The 19,773-nt window shown below is 38.3% G+C and overlaps 1 protein-coding gene across 45 annotated transcripts in view; it reads left to right on the forward strand.

The window, feature by feature from the left end:
• NRXN3 (neurexin 3) overlaps positions 1–19,773 on the forward strand; it is a 1,525,926-nt gene that overhangs the window by 706,340 nt on the left and 799,813 nt on the right. For all 45 annotated transcript variants that reach the window (XM_072762116.1, XM_072762119.1, XM_072762122.1 and 42 more), the window contains one exon: positions 17,412–17,531. In XM_072762116.1, the coding sequence (XP_072618217.1) occupies positions 17,412–17,531 (120 nt within the window). The remainder of the gene's footprint in view (positions 1–17,411; positions 17,532–19,773) is intronic.

Genomic DNA, 19,773 nt, shown 5'->3' on the forward strand with positions numbered 1-19,773 from the left:
AGAATGCTTAAAAGAATATGTTTTTAATATTGGTATAAATTAGAAACTAAGGAAATAAGAATACTGTAGTTATATTTAGTTAAGCAATTATTGTTGACATCAGGGTAGGCTATTAGAATAGCTGTTTTATGAATTATTGTTCATTTGTCTGTCTACATGGAATTAAACATGGAAAGAGGGCCTGTGCTGGACAATTCCCCATGTTGTATTGTGTATCTCTTACCATAGCCTCTTGATGAATGTTCTGATTATAGTTACAAGAGACTGAAGATAAGAGATATTTGGGTGTTTGTCCAAGGTCATACAGCTAGTATGTACTGGAACAGGAATTTAAAGCCAAGTCTGGTTAGCTCAAAAGCCATTGTTCCCCCTCATGCCCCACTGACTCACTACTTATTGTGAGGCATTTGAATTATCATCCAGCTGTTTCCTTCACCTGGTGTTTTATTGTGCTGATTTTAGTTTCTTCAGGGCATCCTGCTGGCCCACATGAGAGATTATGGAACTGTGTTGCAATTATGATGGGCTCTTATCTCCACAAGCTCTCATTATACCATTGGTACACCAGGAAGGATGGATAATCCTTGGTAGAGGTGGAGAAATCTCAGCCTTTATGTGGCATCAGGATTTTTTTTTTCCTCTATGTGATTTTTGCATGGACTTTATGGAGTTTTAGGGGTTGAATTTAGTTTGGCTTAACAGTAAAGAATTCAGGTCTTCAGGACACTTTTTTTTTTTATGTGTTCCTGAAATTTCTAGTTCCTATCTGACCCTCTGTGAAATATGAGTTACATTTGTTTGTTTGGGAAAGACTGTCAGGAGTTGGTCTCTCTGCCTCCAGCCTCACTCCCTAGCCCTCCAGGCTTTACACTTAAAGGGCCAGCATGATTTTTCTAAAACAGTAATCTGATCATGTTACTCTTGTGGCATGTGGGAAATCACCTTAGCATTCCAAGAACACTCAGGCAGGTTGCTCTAGAGGTCGTGGAACAGAAAGGGTCATGACAATATTAAGATGTATAATTATGTGGGTCATTAAATTAATGCATACAACAAGAAGCAAGGAGGAAGAAATCAGACAGATGACTGATAGTGTGCAAGTGGGGTGGAAAAACTACTCTACCTGAATCCTTGTTACCTGATGCTCATATATCTTGTTTTCTCTCTGCTATATCAGCTTTCCCTGCTGATAGGATGGCTACAAGGACTATAGACTAGAGTTGAGAGGTCTTAAGCATCTGGGAGGCTTCTGGGGCCATCACACACTTGCCTTATTAAGAAACACAAGGGCAAGTAGATTTGGCCACAGCTATAGCTCCCATAGCTCACCAGTTAGCTTGATGACCAGATATATGCTTCATCTGTAAGTTTCAAGTAGAGAAAAGATGAGGCCAGAATGGATCCATAATGAGTGTCACTAATGAGTTAACAAAGTTAGGCTTGACAGCTGTCAATCAGACGTAGTCTGAGATTCATAAATATTTAAGATTTACTAGGTACAATGAATTGTTTTCTGGGCAAGTAGCTTCTCTGTTCTATCCTTTTTACTTTGTTTACAATGCTTACACTCTAGGAGCACCTGGATGGGTCAGTCAGTTAGTCATCTGCCTTCTGCTTGGGTCATGATCCCAGGGTCCTGGGATCAAGCCCCAAATTGGGCTCCCTGCTCAGTGGGGAGCCTCTTCTCCTTCTCTCTCTGCCCTCCCCCTGCATGTATTCTCTCTCTCACTCTCTCAAATAAATAAATACAAATTAAAAAATACCTATGCTGTGATTATTTTCTGTTTAAAGGCCTCAGAAGTAACCCATTTACTCTCTATATTTTACACTTCTTGTGAGTTTTATTCGTCCCATTCATTTTTATTGTTATCTGTAACAAAACTGAATCATCTAATAATGCAGCAAAATGCATGTCACAGCCAATTTAAGGTATTTCAAGAGCTTTTTTTTGGTCTAGAAGATAGATCACCGAGTCTTATTTTATTTTGCATGTTATTGCAACAAAGGTCCTTAATATCTGCTCCTGGTTTCTTCTTTGGACTCATCTCCTACCTCTTATAAAAATGCTCTACGCTTGCCTATGTTATCGAACTGCTCACCGTTCCTTGATCTTGCTATCCTCTCTTAACTCTGCACATGGTACCGAGTGTTCTTTCATTTCTGATCTATCTGGAGCACTAGTTCCTGCTTATACTTTAGGAAGAGCAAGCTTTGTTTTTTCTAGGAAGTCTTACTTGAATGCCACTATTATTTCTGACCCCTAGACCAAACTGACACACACACACACACAGAAACACACACACACACACTTTCTCCCTCTCACTGTGTCCCTAAGGTATAGTATAAAGGGTCACCCAAGTGTTAAAACAATTAAAACATTATATTTCATTTTCTACCAGACTGTCTCCTCTAGTAGACTCTAACTTTGGTCCAGGGACCTTAATATAGTTCTCCTTTTATCCCTCGCCACTAGCCAAAGCCTGTTCATGTTACAAATGAACAGTATTTGATGGGTTATTGAGGTAATGAATATTTAATAACAAACAAATGTTATTGTGCAACCATTGGGTGGATATTTGTTCTTAGAGTAAGGAGGATTTTTATACTTGTCACTTTAAAATTTAGTCCCTGTGGGAATTTCTTTCCCCTCATTTCTTCCTTTAAGCTATTTTTTAAAAAAAATAAAAGTGCCATTTATTCCTATTACTTAAAAAATTACTTAAATATGTTTTTGTAAATGAGTATTATAACAAGTAGCAGTAGTCTGTTGGACACCTACCATGTGCGAAGCTGTATGTTAGAACTTGTGTTTCCACTGATCCCAAGGGAGTTAGATCAAATCACAAACTCTACGAATGGTAACTAGGATTATGAAATCAGTAGAAGCATATGTAGCTTCAAATAGGGTAATTAGATAGAATAAGCATATTACCCATTTTCTCCTCATTTCCATGGTAGAGCATGTTGGTTGATTCACCATTTGGATTTCAATGTCTATCAGCTGTATATATATATATATATATATATATATATATATATATATATGCATGCATGTTGAGTAACTACCATGTCTGGGTCTTGGACTACAACCTGAAAAAACATAGGCACACATCTCAAAATCAATGGGAAGCAGAAAGTTTGTTGAGATGAAAATGACCCACCTGGAATCCAGTGAAGGGATCTTGAGTTCCCACAGATTTTATAGGCAGATCTAAGTCAATGTAAGCTCACTACACAATCAAACACCCTGATATATAGGGGTCCCCTTCCCCAGTAGCATGACCCACAGCCCATAGGGATTTGCCTTTTTTCATTCTTATCAGTGACACTCCTTATGATTTTCTTGCTGCCTTACATACCCATCTCTATTCTTACCTGGCCTGAATATCATTTCAAAAAAGCATCTCTGGTTCCTCTCATTGCTGTCCCCAAATTTCTACGCCTACTCCTGCAGAAGCAGTACTGGTATGGTTTTATCCACAACTTACATTCCCCATCTTTCAGAAGTTAGTTTAAGTATAAGAAGGAACAGTTGACCCTCAAATAGTCCTGGCTTTGTTTCTAACTAGCTATTTGGTTTTGATCAAGATAATTTAACATCCTTATTTCTTTGTTTTATTATCCATAAAACGGGATTACAATGCTAACTTTATGGGATTGTGAGAATTAAATGTTAAGCCCCAAGATGAAGCAAAGCAGTTATTTCATGTCCCATCATTCCTACTAGTCTTCTGCAACCCTTTACTCTAGCACCCCTGTGCCAGCTCTGGAACTGTCCAATTGCCCTCTGAAATGGACAAGGACCCTATTTTAGTGCTTTGCATTCTAAAAGATCCATCATTAGAAAAAAGGGTATGGAAGGGAAACATCATTTAGAGCCTTAGCCTATCTGAAAGAGCTTGCTTCTGGGTCAGAGAAGGGAGAAGACTATGAGGTTGTCTTCTAGACACAGTGAAATGATGTTGGGTTGGAAGTAAAAGGTTATCTGAGTAGTCATTATAGTGAGGAGACAATATACTGTACACAGTTCTGGAGGCAGTGTGTGGGTTTGTCCTCTTGAGTCACCCCGTATTGGTAAGGGACAAAAAGCACCATTCTTCAGGCATGGAACCACCACATAAGTTCTCTCAAGTCCCTCCTAATTCAGAGAACCATTCTTCCTCCTTCCCCAGCTAGCTTATCACCAGCCTCCACAAATCTTGTCACTGATTCTCCCAGTCTTCCTTGTGATTTTCAGCAGCCCTGTCTTTGACTCTGAACTCTTCCTGTCTTCACACTAAGCCTCTGTTGCCATCCATGGGAGCCATTACGAGTGATTCAGACCTGACCATATACCAGATATGAAAGATTTGGAAAAAAGAAATAATGAGCTTACTGAATTATGCATGAATTATGAATTATGATTTTTTCCAAGTGGGGTTGGTACCTAAAAATCTGCCAAATATAACAGAATGGGGACAAAATCCCTGTAAAGTAACTAAAAAAGGAAACAAAAATGAATATTTTGAGAGAATATCTTTAAAACCTCTTTAAAACCACTTCTTTGCAAAAACAGTTGTTGATAAGGGCATACTATTTAAAAGCCATAAATAGCTCTAAATGATCTGCAAACAATATTATTTTATTAGACACTGGTATTGATCTCAAGTGCTGATGTACTTGAGAAAAAAATATTTGGCTCGTGAAAGATTGAGGTGTATGGATAAAACACTGCTTTAGAGTTACAGAGATAAGGGTTTGAATCTGATTTCTGCTACTTTCACCTTAAGTGCCCTCATTTGCATTGCCTAAACCCTCTGAGTCTCAGGGGTTTTTCTCTGTAAAATAGGATATGAGGAATCCAAAGCTTGCTGTCTACAGATCCAGGCCTCACGCAGGGGATAGAACTACCCACCCCAGCTGTGGTTTGGATGCTGGAAGTAAAAAAGAAGGGAGATTCAGGATGACTGCCGGTCCCAAGGCTTGAGGAACTGGATGGGAATGATCGTAAGAGAGACACTGGGGGATAGTGAGTTGGGAAGATAAGAGAAGCATAGGACATAACCTGGAAAAAATTAAAATATGAGACATTTGAGGAAAGAAGGAGAGGTTGGCAAAAGAAAAAAGTCTGGAGGACTGGAATCTGAATTCTTAGCCTTATCCACAGGGTTTTTTTTTTTTTCTCCAAGTTTAAAATGTGGGAACCATGGGCCTAGATTACTCCTTAGCAGTTCTGAAAAATTTGGGAGTTAAAATGACAGGATTCTTGCATGCATATAAGTGGCATCCCCCTGGGTAAAATGTGCCACTTGTCATCCTATATAGTTCACAAACAGAGGAGTTCATTTTATTAAAGTGGAAAAACTCAGATAATGTTCAAAATACATGCTTCTAAACACTTTTATTTGTTCTGTGTTCTGACAGCATTTTAAGGATGAAAATCTTGAGTTTTATTTTTTCTGGGAGAGAGATTTGCCTCTGAGCAATTTGACAAATATTGAGATTTTACTTAATCTGTTTTGTTCCCCTGTCATTTTTCTCTCTGTGTTTCTTTCTTCTCTCATTTCATTTTACCTTCCTTTTCTTCTTAGCCTTTGTCTTCTCTCCACCTGGAAATTAAAAACATGCTCATTGCATTTAACTAATTAATTGGTTTAATAGATTTCTATATATTTTTGTATATAGAGCATGTGTAGAATATTTCACTGTGAGGATTTATCTTTGTATCTCTTAGTCATCTTTGGTTCATCCCTTAGCCAATAGAGGCTGTGTAGTGAAGTAGTTAAGACCAAGATGGAATCAGACTGCCCAGAATCAAATCCCAGGAATTACTACATATCTGACCTTGAAAAATTGAACTTTTTTTCTGCCTCAGTTCTCTCAAGGGTAAAGTGTGGATATAAACAGGACCTATGTATCAGTCAGCCCTGCTCGTTATGCTACAGTAACAAATGCCTCCCTGAAATCTTAGTGACTTTAAATAAAGAACAGAGCTTTACCTTTCACCCATATTAATATTCATCATGGTTCATCAAGCAGCTCTGCTTCATATTCTTGTCTTTTCTGACCCTGGCTGAAGAAACAACCTTAACCTGCCACCTCTTGGATTTATAGCAAAGGGAAAAAAGAGGTTAGCAGAGCTATGTAATGGCTCTTAAGCCATCTAAGTGCCCAGTCCACTTCTGCTCATATTTTCTTTGGCAATGAAGCAAGTTGCACAAAGTGCCTGGCATAATGGGATAGGAAATATAATTCTCCAGAAAGGAAATATAATTCTCCTATTAGGAAAAGGCTGATAGGAAGGGACAGCATATTTTGTCAATGTATAATATAATCATGACAACATTATGGGATTGATGTGAGTATAAAATTAATTAATATAGGTAAAGCACTTAAATGATTTTTGGTGACTGCTCTCTGGTAAGTAAAGTATGTGTATTTGCTGTTATTCGCAATGTCAAATGCAAGTATGAAAATAATAAGAAACATATTCATTTACTCTTCAACTTTGAGAATTCACTTTGCATACCAAGGACAGTGCTATTTGGAGTTGTGAAGGATACAGAAATGGAGGAGGTGTTGGTCTCTCTGTCCTATAGGACCTGTGTAGTCCTGCGTGAAAATGTGAAGCAAAAGGATATTTAATGACTCAGACTTCCAGATAGATTACATACCCCGTTATCAGGGTATCCAGTACACGCTTTTGCACCCCTTTCTCTCACACAGTTTTTATTTGTGTGACACTTCCAGCAGACTGTGAGTTTCTTGTGTCTTTTTCATCTTTGTACCCTCAGAAATTTCCACAATGCCTTTATGGTAGGTGCTGAACTTTCAATTAAATTCATCTTCCTTTATATAGCCTGGAAGAGGGGTGGTGATTTCACCCTCTTCAACTGGAACTGTTTTCTTCTGTTTGACGCCCTTAGGTTTATTGGGAATTCAGCGTGCACGGATAAAGCAATCAGCAGTCTGAAGTTCACTCTTAAGCTGTATCCAAACCATTGTACAGAATTGTGTATGGTTTTCCATGACATGGAAATTAATGATATTTGCCAAGGTAGCCACTTCACATGCCTTGCCCAAGGCCACACTTGCTGAGAAACCAGATGCATTTAAGTCATACTTAAAGAGAGGCAAATACATTTGAATTAAAATATCCTCAATCTATTTTTATTAATGCTCTGGTTTTAATTTTTTCCTCTATGTGCTTGTCTTGCAAGTTTTATTTTAGTGGGTATCATAAAGAGATGGTATTTCTAGTGAGATGGAAAGCTATAATTTCTCATATTTTCAAACCTATATACATATTAAGAGGGAGAAGGATCATCATCTTAGTGAACTAGAACCAGAATAGAGTGATTGTTCTGCTAATCTAGCTTCCTGGATCCCCCAGTTGCACAAAGCAGATGATAAGAGGATAAGAAGGTGCACCCAGGTGACAGGACCATTCTGTGTGGCAACTGCCTCTGTTCACAGTGGGTGATTAGTTAATGCCATCAATCTTGTAAGCCGATAGACCTTGTAATTATCATCCCAAGGAGATAGGCTAGAAATATCACTCCTTTTCCTTTCTTATCTCAGAGTTAGTACTTTCTATTGTGGAAAGGAGGTGCTGCACACATGGGAGTTGATACAGAAATGCTATTTCACTGAGCTCTTTGTCTCAGGATACTTTTAAAACCTAGTAACTGTATCTTTATATCTAAAATAAAGTTCCCCATCTGAGAGATGGTAATTATTTAGAAACATAGATCCTGAAGGGACCCTGGGTATGGAGACCATATCTCTAACTTTTTGTCTTGAATAAGCCTAGGCTAATTAAGAGTGATGGTAATCTCACTTTCTCAAAAACCCTCTATAGTCCTTATGAGTCCTGCAGATCCTCATGGTAGAAAGCCTGTTAATTGCCCTCAGATACCTATATACTTTTCAAAACCCTCAAAGGTTTAGTCACTATTTGGTAATTTGTAACCATAGCCCGTACATCTGCATTTAATAATTAGAGCAGACCACTGTCCTCCGTTCTTTTTGGACTTCATAGGCTTTAGGCAGCTAGAGGTTAATGGGAGAGAGCACTATCTGTGGAGTTCCATCTGTGAAGCCTGAATTCTTGATTCAATTTCGTGACTTCATGATTTAATAGCCTATGACCTTGGGAAAGTCACTTAAACTTTCTGGGTTTTATCATAAGCATTGATATTCCCTACTTCACAGGGTTGTTGTAATGTTTGAGTTACTAGAGAGGAAATGATCAAGCTGCTGTGCTGTGTGCCATCTGAGTCTGAGTTCCCTTGAGAGTAGAGCCTGAGGCAAAGACTCGGGTCAAGTGGTTTATTTGAAAGAGGTCTCCAAAGTGGGAGTGAAGGAGCAGAGAGAATGAGCAGTGCTCATCAATGGGAGGATCCATTGTTAAGTTTTCTGCTGTGGGTCAAATGGATATGGGGGAGATGGAGGGTGTTGTAATGAATGCCTCTAAGAATTGTCCACTCCAATGACAGATTTGGGGGGATTAATCTATTAGCTTTGTCCCTCCCTTTGTTTGACTGTTCCCATCACCTTCCTTCCCTACTTGTTTGCTCTTGCATACAGGCATTGAAGGCATCCCCGACTTTAGAGAAGGCCCAAGCATTGGCCCTGCTTGTGATGGGGACTGTTGGGCTGTGTGTGAGCTTGTAACTGTCTACTGCTGCTATGGCTGAAATCTGAGTTTGGCCCAGGGGACATGATGCAGGACCAAGAGTGTCTGCTACAGGGGCACACAAACGTGATCGACTTATTCTCCACTTTTATCTCTAACACAAACTTTTAACTTCTTTTGGCTTTATTAGTAGGTTAGGGCTTGACCCTTGTCTTACAAATAAATTTTTTTTAAAAAGTGAATTTAGGTGCCACTTTTCATTCATCTCTGAAATTAGATTTTCTGTTTTTATTTTACTCCCACTTCTCTTATGTCCTTTAACTGGCCTTACCTTGTTCCTCCTCCTCACATCTCTAGACTCGGTCAGCCCAGGGGCATAACCATGATGTAGCTATGAGAACACAGTTCAGCATAGGGATTTTGCAGACAGACTGGGGGCTGTGGGCTGTGTAACTGCGTGACCTTGGCAGGTTGTGGCATTTTATGCCACTTCTTTATTTACAAAGCTGAGGGAAACCACATCAGCTTTGTATTGGGAAACTAAATAAGATCATGTATGCAGAGTAACCTTTTTATAAAAAAAAATTAATGTTGCTTTCATCCTTATATCAGTTTCTCAAAAAGCTGTATTTTTTTCTGCCTGGGAAAAAACACATTTAAAATGAAAAGTAGTATCTTTATTTATATCTGCTACATGATGTCTTTTAGCTCTAAGTTGAATTAGGAATTAGGGCTTAATTCACTCAGCTGCCAGAAATGCAATGTGCAAACCTCTTCTACTGTCCCTTCTTTTTCTTCCTCTACCCTCAATGAATTCACTCTGTCATTTATTTTTTCATCCAATTTTATTAATCCAGTTATAAGTATTTATTACTCTACTTAATATCATCCCAAATTGGTCCAGTTTTTTTTTTTTATTGCAAAATATAGTCTACAACTCTCTCCTGCTCCTCTTGCATTTCTTCTCCCTCCTTCAATCTGCTTGCTTGTTTGGTATTTAATCTATTTAATTCTCTTTATTCTTCTACTATTTTTTCCCTAATATATTCAGAATCTTCTTGGTCTAAGGTTCTCTGCTTAGTTGCTGGGGATTATAAAGGTAGCGCGTTCTCCCTCAAAGGGCACAGAAGTAGAGGCAGTAGATATAAAAATATATATGTATATCTGTAATAGCAGGGACAGAATGATGATTTATAGAGTATAAATGCAGCAGAGTTGCTGGAGAGGCACAGAGTCCCATCTGGGAGGATTGGGGGCTGGGAAGGGATAGGTGGAGGTAGAAAAGTTGTGAAAACCTATGGAAGAGGAGTGATAGAAGATGTATTATGCCTATTTATAACAAAATATTACTTCTTACGATTCACTATACCCTTCATTTTGTAATTAGACATTTTTTATTCTACTTTTTATTATAAAAGATTCAACTCTCAAGGAAACAGGCTTAAATAGGCATCGATTAGGAGGATAATAGAGGAGCAGGTTCCAGTGCATATATTGGTTCAGATCTCTTTAGCTCAATCCTCATCATCTTCAAAATCTGTGTCTTTAGTGTTGAACAATAAGTCACATAGTCAGAAAAATCCTAAGGCACAGTAATGTTTGAAATCATCAAAGAAAGCCTGATTTGTGTTAATTATATTATGATAATGGTAGGGGAAGTATTAGTACACTTCAGAAAGTTTTTTTTTTTTTAAATCAAGAGTAGAATCAATATCTACAAAAACATCTTTCTGCCTATCCCTGAACAAATTGCCCTCATCTCTTGAAAAGTGGCTTCATGGAGAGAGATTATCACAAGAAATCTTGAGACTGTCCTCAGCTCACCACTCCTAAGCAATGCTGTAAATTTATGACTTAAGGTAGAGATTTGGCAGTAAATTGGGGGCAGGATTCTTTCTCATCTTTTGCGGAGTCATTTGTTCCTTTGGAGAGATATCTGCCCTGGATTCATTCCGTTTCAAAATTGAGTTGCCATTCTCCTAGCCAAGATGAGTGGGTTCATTTTACACTGTGATCACAATTTAGAGATCCAATTGAATGGGCTGCCGAGGTTTGCTTTGTAATGTTAGGCACACTCCTTGTTCCAGTCCAAGTTAAGGGCCAGAGCACTTAACTGAAACCTTGCAAGGATAGAGGAAGGAGAGAGAGGCAAAGGAGGAAGGAAAGAAGGAAGGAGGGGAGGAGGGGAGGGAAAGAGAGACAGCAGGAACCTAGTAACCCTGTGTCATCAGTAGACAACGGCGGCCCAAGGTACAGATTAACACTTTGCTAAGAAAATCATGCAAGCAGTGAACTTTGAGCTGCACTTCTGAGCACTAGGAAGCTTCTAGGAGTTTTCCCCCCAGTGTGATTGCTGCTGAGTAGGAAAGACGCAAGGAACAAAAGCAAGCTCACTTGGCTAGTAGGATCAGCCATGTCTTACATTTTCTAGAATCTCTGCCTTTTCAGTTGAGGGTACTCCTAGCACCTGGGTTCTCACCATGGATTCTTTTCCTGCTCCCAATCCACCTTCAAGTCCAGAGATGCATGTACCTCTAACATGCACCACATCTTACCACCTCCATTTCTCCTGCTACCTCCCTAGACCAAGTCACCTTCATTTCCTTCCTTTAGCAGCTTCCCCAAGATCTCCTTATTCCCATTACTGGCCTTTTTGGGTCCAGTGCACACATTAAAGCCAGAATTATTTTTAAAACTTAAGTTAAATCATAGGATCCTCTTGCCTGAAACCTCCCAGTGGCAACCAGATGTATTTAGAACAGCCTTCAGGTTCTGTACCACGTCCTTTAGGTCTTCTTGTGATCTGGCCTCTGCTTACTCTTCCACCTTCTCTCCCACCACACTCTCTTCCTTGGGCACAAGCTCTGGCCATAATAGGGTGTTTTTTCTTCTTCTTATTATTATTATATCATTGTTCCTCTAACATGCCAACTGTATTCTCAGCTTCTGCTCTTGCAGTTCCCATTGCTTCAGATGTTTACATGTTTGGCTCCTTCTCAATGCACGTCCACAGAAAAGCCTGCTCTGACCTCCTCACTTAAGAGCTCTCTATCCAACCAGGTACTCAGAGCAAGAGTGGAGAAAGAGGTCACCTCACACAGGCCTTTCCGAGACTTGCTATAGAGTAGCCTACCCTTTATCCCCCCTCTCCACCCAAATTACTTTTCATCATATTACCCTGTTTCATTTTCTTCATAGAACTCAAACCCATCAGAAATTATCTCAAGGTCTTTGGTTTGAGTATTATCCTTCCTCCTCCCCACCTCTCCTAACCAGGCTAGAACCAGACAGGGAGACCTTGTCTGTCTTAATTCCTCCTTACTTCATCCTCCACCCTGGAATGTTGTCTGATCCCATGTTGGTGCTCAGTTAATATTTGTTCAGTGTATGAATAGATAGTCTCTGTGATACACTAACAGAGGTTAGCAGCTGAGTGGAGGGTGAGCCAAAGGATGGCAACCCATAGTTAAGTATGTTGTATGGGGGAGGCTCAATGGTCCATTTATTTACTCAAGCCCAGTAATTATTGGTGGTGTTTTGGGTGGGTTTTAGCTACAAGCAGGGTCTCTAGGAAGATGCAAGTGCTCAGATTGGATAAGTGGGTCACTCATCTTTCTCACACACCTCACTGGGAGACTTCTTAACAGAAGACTTCCAGAAAACTTCCTACATTCATGTCTATTGTTGGAAGTGACAGCCCTTTCTAAGACTTGAGGACTCTAGTGAGAATGGAAGCACCTATTTGAGGTGTTTCACCAAACTGCCTCTGTAAGTAAATGATTTAAATTTTTTTTAAAAGAAAATGAATGCCTTCAGAAAAAAAATGAGTTTATAAAAACAAAACACCTCTTATTCTCTGTTGAATATCAACCTGAAGAAGATAACCAGAACCTGAAATTGTTTTAGACAGAAAATTAGATGCTTCTTTCCTGTGTCTCTCTCTCCCCTACTCACCCCTGCCTTTACTTACCTAACCTGCTCTCTTGGGGGAGGAAGATTGATAAATACATGGTACTATCGGCTTAGTAAAATATTTCTCATAGCCCAGCTGGCCTAACCTAGGGTGCGGTGGAAATGAAGGTAAGTTTTCTCTTCTTAAGTATTTTTGGTGTTCTTTAAGCCTAACACAGCCAGTCATTTTGAGTATTTATCATACCATTTAGATGTATAATCACATGCCATTTGCTAAGGGAGTGAATTATTTCATATTTTTTAAGCATTATAGAAATTTGGATTCATGTGAAACATAGTTCCAAGAGAAATCAAGTTATTGTTTCTTTCTCTTTCTTGCACAAATAGAAAGATGTTTGGGTAAAGCAAAGTGATTATGGTATAGGTGTTGTGCCCTTAATTCCTGCCCCTTGACCCCAAGCAAAGTAAGTTTCCAGGCTTTTACCCACCCACTTTTGGAGACAATACTTTGTGGCAGATGGAAGGAATTTCTACTCCCTGTGTATGAGCAAAACCGTTTGGTTTAGTTGGTTTGGGAAGGTTTTAGAAATTTACTGACACACTAATATGTATCGGGGGTGTCTTGTAGTTGTGCTCTTTATTTTGCTCCTGGGGGGAATACCAAATTCATGTACTATGAACAGCTATCAAAAAGCAAGGACAAAAAATAAAGAGAAAAAAAACTAAAGAGGTTCAAAATAATCAGGATCCAAAGTCCACCTTATGAAGGTGTGCACCTTTAGTAAATACCGAAATGTAGATTTTTTTTTTTTTCCCTCACACGCTCTCTGAATTCCTGTCCTCCCCAAAGGGAACAGTCTGTTAATATCTGAATGTCATCTTTCTCCAAGCAATACAGTAATGATTTCTCTTTCAAAGAATAGTTTTCTCCTAACTTTTCACTTTGATTTACTATTAGTTCTGGCTTCTTAAGGAAATAGGCCTTCCACAGGGTTACTGAAGGATAGGTCAAGAAAATAATCTTGTATTTTTCATTTGTGATGCCTCATACTCTATCCACATTCATCAGAAAATAAGGTCATCTTTGGTCAGGTGCTGCTAAATGAGTTTGCAGTGAGACTAGGTCAGGAGTAGGAATTTGGGTGGTATTGCCCAAAGGATTCATTAAAGGCTCTTTTTCCTATGATAATAAACACTTGAACACTACACTTCTACAGACTACTGCATCCTGGAAATCTTTAACTGTGATTTTGCTTCTTTACTCAGAGTTACAGAGGTCATTACTTGGGAAAATCAGCTATAGGGTGTCAGATAAGTTATTAGTTTCCTGTATTTAGATCAAACAATGATGATCTAAGCAGCCTAAAAGGAATCAAATGTTGGTTTCTTTTTTTTTATGATCAATATTTACTACTTAAACTATAAAAGGAAACATGTATCTATTACATACATCCAGTATGTACCTAATCATAGATCACATTTCTCCTAGCTACAAAAAGAAAAAGGGCAATGTAGGAAATTAATGGCTTTGATGTTTTTTTTTTATTTTTTAAAAATTAAATTCCCATTAGTTCCATTTTAAATTCCAATTTAAAAAAGAAGTTTCTCCTCTTTATCTGATCCTTATCTTTACATTCTTTGTTTCACTGATGCTACTTCAGTGGTTTTGTGCTGGAATCTGCCAGGGAAGTCTTCACTAGACTGAATCCTCCTTCTTTGAAAATCTAACAATTCGTATGTTTTAACTTTCGGCTTGTGTCTACATCTTGTATCACTTATCAATCCCGTTTTACGCTTAGGCTACAAATTAGATTTGTCCTTACTCTGTTTGCCACATTTCTAGCTGAGTTTAAACATCACTTTCTCTCTGGTAGGATGCATTGACCTTTTGGCTTGATTAAAGATAAATGCCATTGACTCTCCACTTTTGGAGGCTGAGAGTTTTTCAGAAGCTCACTGGGATTTCTTTATTTATTGTCTAAAAATTAATATTGAATAATACTCATTTCTCTACCATTTTAATGAGATGGGTATGGATTTTTTTTTTCTACTGTCAAAGTAATGAGAATAATTGGGGTTGGAGACAGCAACTGTAGCCGAGCAGAAGGGCACCAGGGCTTTCAGATCTTTTTTCACAGGTTTGGTCACAGACCATCGCATCCTAAAGTTTTAGAGTCAAAAGGACATGTAACTGTTTTTGTTTGAATTTAACCAAAGTGGGCATTACAAAGGACACAAAAAATTCTAAGTACCTGTAAAATATAAGCAGCACTTAAAACACACTGTGCTGATTGCAAAGCTTGTTTTATATCTTAATGACTAATATGACAGTAATGTGGCTGTCTTGCTAAACTGTGACTGTGTTTGTGTATTTTTCCCTCTTATTTTGTCCCCAGTCGTATAAATTAAGTGATGTGCCAACACTGCCTAAAGAACAGATGTCACCTATAGATGTTTAAATAGCCTATCTTTGTAACAGTTATGCCTCCATAGCCAATATTTTCTACGTCTTTCTTTACTTTCCTCTTTCTTATTGAAGCATTTGCATGTAGAATAAAGAGGATAAGAACACACACACACACACACACACACAAAAAAAAAAACAAAGGCAGATTTGTTTCTTCTGAGAACATCTGTTCTTGCTTCAAAGCACCCACATGATGTGGCCCATTTTCTCTCAATGCCTGCACAGTTTGCTGTTGTAAAGGCGGCTGTTATATCAATCTTAGACCTGAATTTAATGAGATAATGAACAATGGTATCTAATTAGGTGAAATGTAGGAAAAATCCTATTATAATGTATATGCTTTAAATAATATTAAGATGCATACTCCCAAAGAACAGTTAAAATCGAATATAAAATGGTTTATCATAGAATTTTTTCTCCTAAGATTCATTGATCTCATGGCCTCATACCCAATTTTTGGGTACAGTTGGTCCATTTTAAGTTTTTTCATGGAATTCTTAGAATCTTATGAATTTGCATTGCACTAGGGATATAGGTACATTCTGAAAAAAAAACAAAAACCAAAAACCAATTACCAGTTGTATACATTTTAATTAAAAGAAATCATTTTACTTTGGAAGTCTTTATTTTTTTAAGAAGGAAATTCCCCCAAACTTCAACTGCTGTCATTTTTTTAAAGCTATCATTATTTTTCTTAAATATTTATTTAATTATTTGGTGGGGTGGTGAGGGAGAGAGAAAGTTCTGAAGCAGACTCCTTGCTGAGTGCCCTGAGTGCAGAGCATAATGAGGCTTGATCCAGGACCCTGAGATTGTGACCTGAGCCAAAATTGAGAGTTGGATTTTTAACTAACTAAGCCACCCAGGTACCCCATCGTTACTGTTATAACCAGCATTTAATTGCAACACTAATAACTCAAAATTAAAGTGTACAGTTTAAAATTACCTAGTTCAAAAGATATTTACCTGTGATGCCATTTTTTTTAATTTTCTTCCCTAAACAATATAAAATATTGTTTTGGAGTCTTAGAGATAGAGGAGGGGGTGGAATGGCCAATGAAAGCTATATTATAAAGCTTTCAAAATTACCTAAATAAAAATGTTTTGATCTTAGTTGATTGTTTCTAAAGAAATAAATACCTGTGTAGACATCAGTTGTTTGGCTAGTGCTCATGAAAGCACCTACTGTGTACTTGGCCCTGTGCTTCCATATGTTAGATCCAAGTGTATTCCGGAATATTTCAGATGCATAATATCATAGGGATGTATTGGTCAGATACACATCTCATCTTTTTTTCCCCAAGTCATTTCCAGAGATAGGGCTTTCTACATAGCAATTGACTAATCCAGGAAGACTTAACGGAGTCTTTCTGCACGCACTTAGCTGTTCCCATAGAGAGAGTGAACTTGGTCTAATTTTCTTGTTCAATACAATCTTCTTTGTTTTATAAAGCTACATCTCAGTTCAATGGTGAGCAAAACATGACATTTTTCCCCCATTACTAACCAAATTCTTTCAATGCCTCAGTGTTTATCTTGCTAGCTTTTGCCCCTAAATACTAGAATTCCTTGTTGAACCTGATTTTTTCTTGGTGCATGGTGCACTTGGACATCCTCTTGAGCATCTTGATCATAGATCTTTGAGACAGCATGTTTTATTCCTTTATCTGGTGGTACTTTCTCCTGAACATTCTTTTGACTTAAAATTAAGAGTTCAATTTTGGAATTTTACATTATTTCATTTTTTAGATCTTTAGATCTTTTTGGAGAATGATGAACAATGAGAGAAGTCTGGGTCCTCTCACATTCCCTTCAGGAGCATTACGTATCGTGGGGTTTAGACCTCAACATTATTATTGTGGTGGTTACTGTTGTGATTTCTGTGGTTGCTGAATTCTGGTAGAACTGTGGGTTAATGGCAATATCAAGTTAAGACTATATATTACAGAACTCTTTTCTCATCCAATTGATGGATACTCTATGAAAGTCAGACTGGTGTATTATGCCTAAATGACCAAATGATTCTAAAGATATACGATGAATTTCTTATATCTTCAAGAAATTCATCTAAAATCTATGACTTTGGGAAACAAAATGACAACTGACTACTATTTCTTATAAATGTTCACTTACTGCCCTTGGCATCTTAGAATTTTATATCTGTAGACAAAGGAGGGTACTTATTTCTTTCACTGTTTTGCCAATGTCCATTTGAGTTGAGACTTTTGCATTTGAGGACACTTGTGGAATATCCTGTTGGATCAGTAAAACTGGGATGGGCTTTGGTGGAGGGGTGCACATATGATTCCTTGAATGCTACTGGGTTATATGCACCAGTGTGGCTTTGACAGTTCTGATACCATAATCACTACTTTCAGAATTGATTCTAACTTTGGCACTTATCATCGTCCTTAGGCAAAGGACCTGAGACCCTGTATGCGGGGCAGAAGCTCAATGACAATGAATGGCACACTGTCCGGGTGGTGCGCAGAGGAAAAAGCCTTAAGTTAACTGTGGATGATGATGTGGCTGAGGGTGAGTACAGCTCTACATGGGGAAATTTGTCTCTTTTTGCTCTCATAGCCCTCTTGGCCATTCAGTGAACAAAGGTTTTTTTTTCTTTTTTTTTTTTTAACACATTTTATTTTGTTTAACAGAAGTCATGTGACATGTTCTCTCTTGACAAGCTCAGGTAAGGCTAAGAAGGTCTTCCTCTGTATTTTCATAATCCTTTTAATTGATCTGTATTATAGAACTTACCCATTACTGTCACTGTATGTTGATGAGTCTCTCTCCTTAGGCATAGAATATGTGTCTGGAGAGTAGATGTAGAGCTCTGTAGCTCTTTTATTATTAATTTATTCAAAAATCACTTATCAATCATCTTCCCAACTGCCAATTTCTTCCCTCAATAAATGACTCACTCTCTAGGGGAAGGAGATGGATAAACCAGAAATTCAGAACATTACAGGTAAAAGTAAGTACTTACATCACTAAAGGCTACTTAGAAGGGCTGAATAATTATTCATTTATTTAATCATTTATTTAATTGTTATTGAGTACCTACCCTGTACTGAGCACTGCTTTAGAAGGCTGAGAATATGGAGGTGAACAAATAAGCAGTCCTTGGCTTGGTGGAATTCACATTCTAGGAGGACAATGTGTAAATGAATGTATCTATATGTACATAAAAGAATGTTCAAAGCTTCACACAAACAATAACTATTTCAGTGAGACCCTGTTACATATCAGCAGTGTCCTAAGGATGTGGAAGATAAGAAGGAAGCATAAGAGATTATCTGTTTCCTCAAATAATGAACCAATTTAGTCAGTTAGATAGGACCCAGGCATTTGATATAAGAGAAAAAGAATGTAATGAGATTCTAACTGGGTGGGTAACATTGTCATTGTCAGAAGAGAAAATGATCATTTTGGGTTGGAGAAAGCAGGAGTGGCTTATGAAGGCCTTTAGCCAGAATTTGAGGGTTAATTTAATGAGGTCTAGGGTGGAAGAGAAAGGGCGTCTTCCATGTTATAGCCAAATAAGTTTATACTCTAACTTTCCAGAGCAGTGCACATCTGTTATGTAGAACTCTTGTCCATATGGGAGAGAAAAACATGGAGGCAGCATGGAGTATGATGTAGAACATGGTTGGTGTCGGGAGACCTGGGCCCTGATGTTAATTCTCTGCCAGATGTTGGAATAGTCACTTACCATTTCAGGTCCTTGTCATTTGAAGTCCGTGACATAAACTATCTCTAGATTCTTCTATGAATAAGACAGTCAAGTTAGAGTTAGGATCCCTGGGATTTCATACAGTCATTGGAACTTAAATACTTTTTACCATTGGGACAGATAATGATAAACCTTATTCATCATTTCCTCATTCTTAAACTTAAATTCTTTTATTGCTAAAGCCCTGTCCAGATTAAGGTTTCTGCAGTTTGGGGTTCTGTAATTTAATTTTCTATAAATAAGTCTGAACCTCTATAATTCTGGAGTCTGGAATTATAGCAAGCCATGTATATATGTGTGCAGGTAGGAGTGTGTGTGTGTGTGTGTGTGTGTGTGTTAGAAAGAGAGAGAGAAGGGAGATAAGGAGAGTCTATGGAGAGAGGAAGAGCAGGAGGCACCTATCCAGTGCCTAGTAGGCATTAGATACTGAGGTAGTCACCTTACATGTATCAGCTCCTTAAATCTGCAATTCCCCATTGCCTTGCAAGAAAAGTGTTATTGTCATTTTACTTAAGAGGACATGACACTTAGAAGGAGCTATGTAATTAAGCTCCAAATTCATGTCGGTGTGACACCACCAAATCAGGCTACTTGCTGGACTTCATGATCCATCCTAAGAAAATGATTTGTATTACGATATGGGAAAAATACAATGGAATGCATTAGAGTGACGTGAGGAATCCACTTTAGTGTAGAGTACAACACTCACCCCTCTCTCCTTAAAAATGAAGTCAAACAGAGCCTTAAGTAGAAGTACCCCAAACCCTCCAGTTGTATGTATATAGACACCTTCATCGGCGGGAGGTAAGGTTACTGTTCTACATGCCTGAAGGGTAACATAGCTTTAGGTAACAGATGTAAGCAAAGAGCTGTAAAGATAGTTACATGGTTTGGAACCCACAGCTATCCTGAATTAATTATTCAATAAATCCCCGTAGGCTGTTAATGCACGCTGGAGCCTGCACAGCCGCAGTGACAAGTCGCAAATTGCTTTGCTAGCTCCTCTGGGCAGAGCCCTGCAGCCCAGTGATGCTATTCCAG

This window comes from Vulpes vulpes, chromosome 6 (assembly GCF_048418805.1).
Source record: "Vulpes vulpes isolate BD-2025 chromosome 6, VulVul3, whole genome shotgun sequence".
Classification (NCBI taxonomy): domain Eukaryota; kingdom Metazoa; phylum Chordata; class Mammalia; order Carnivora; family Canidae; genus Vulpes; species Vulpes vulpes.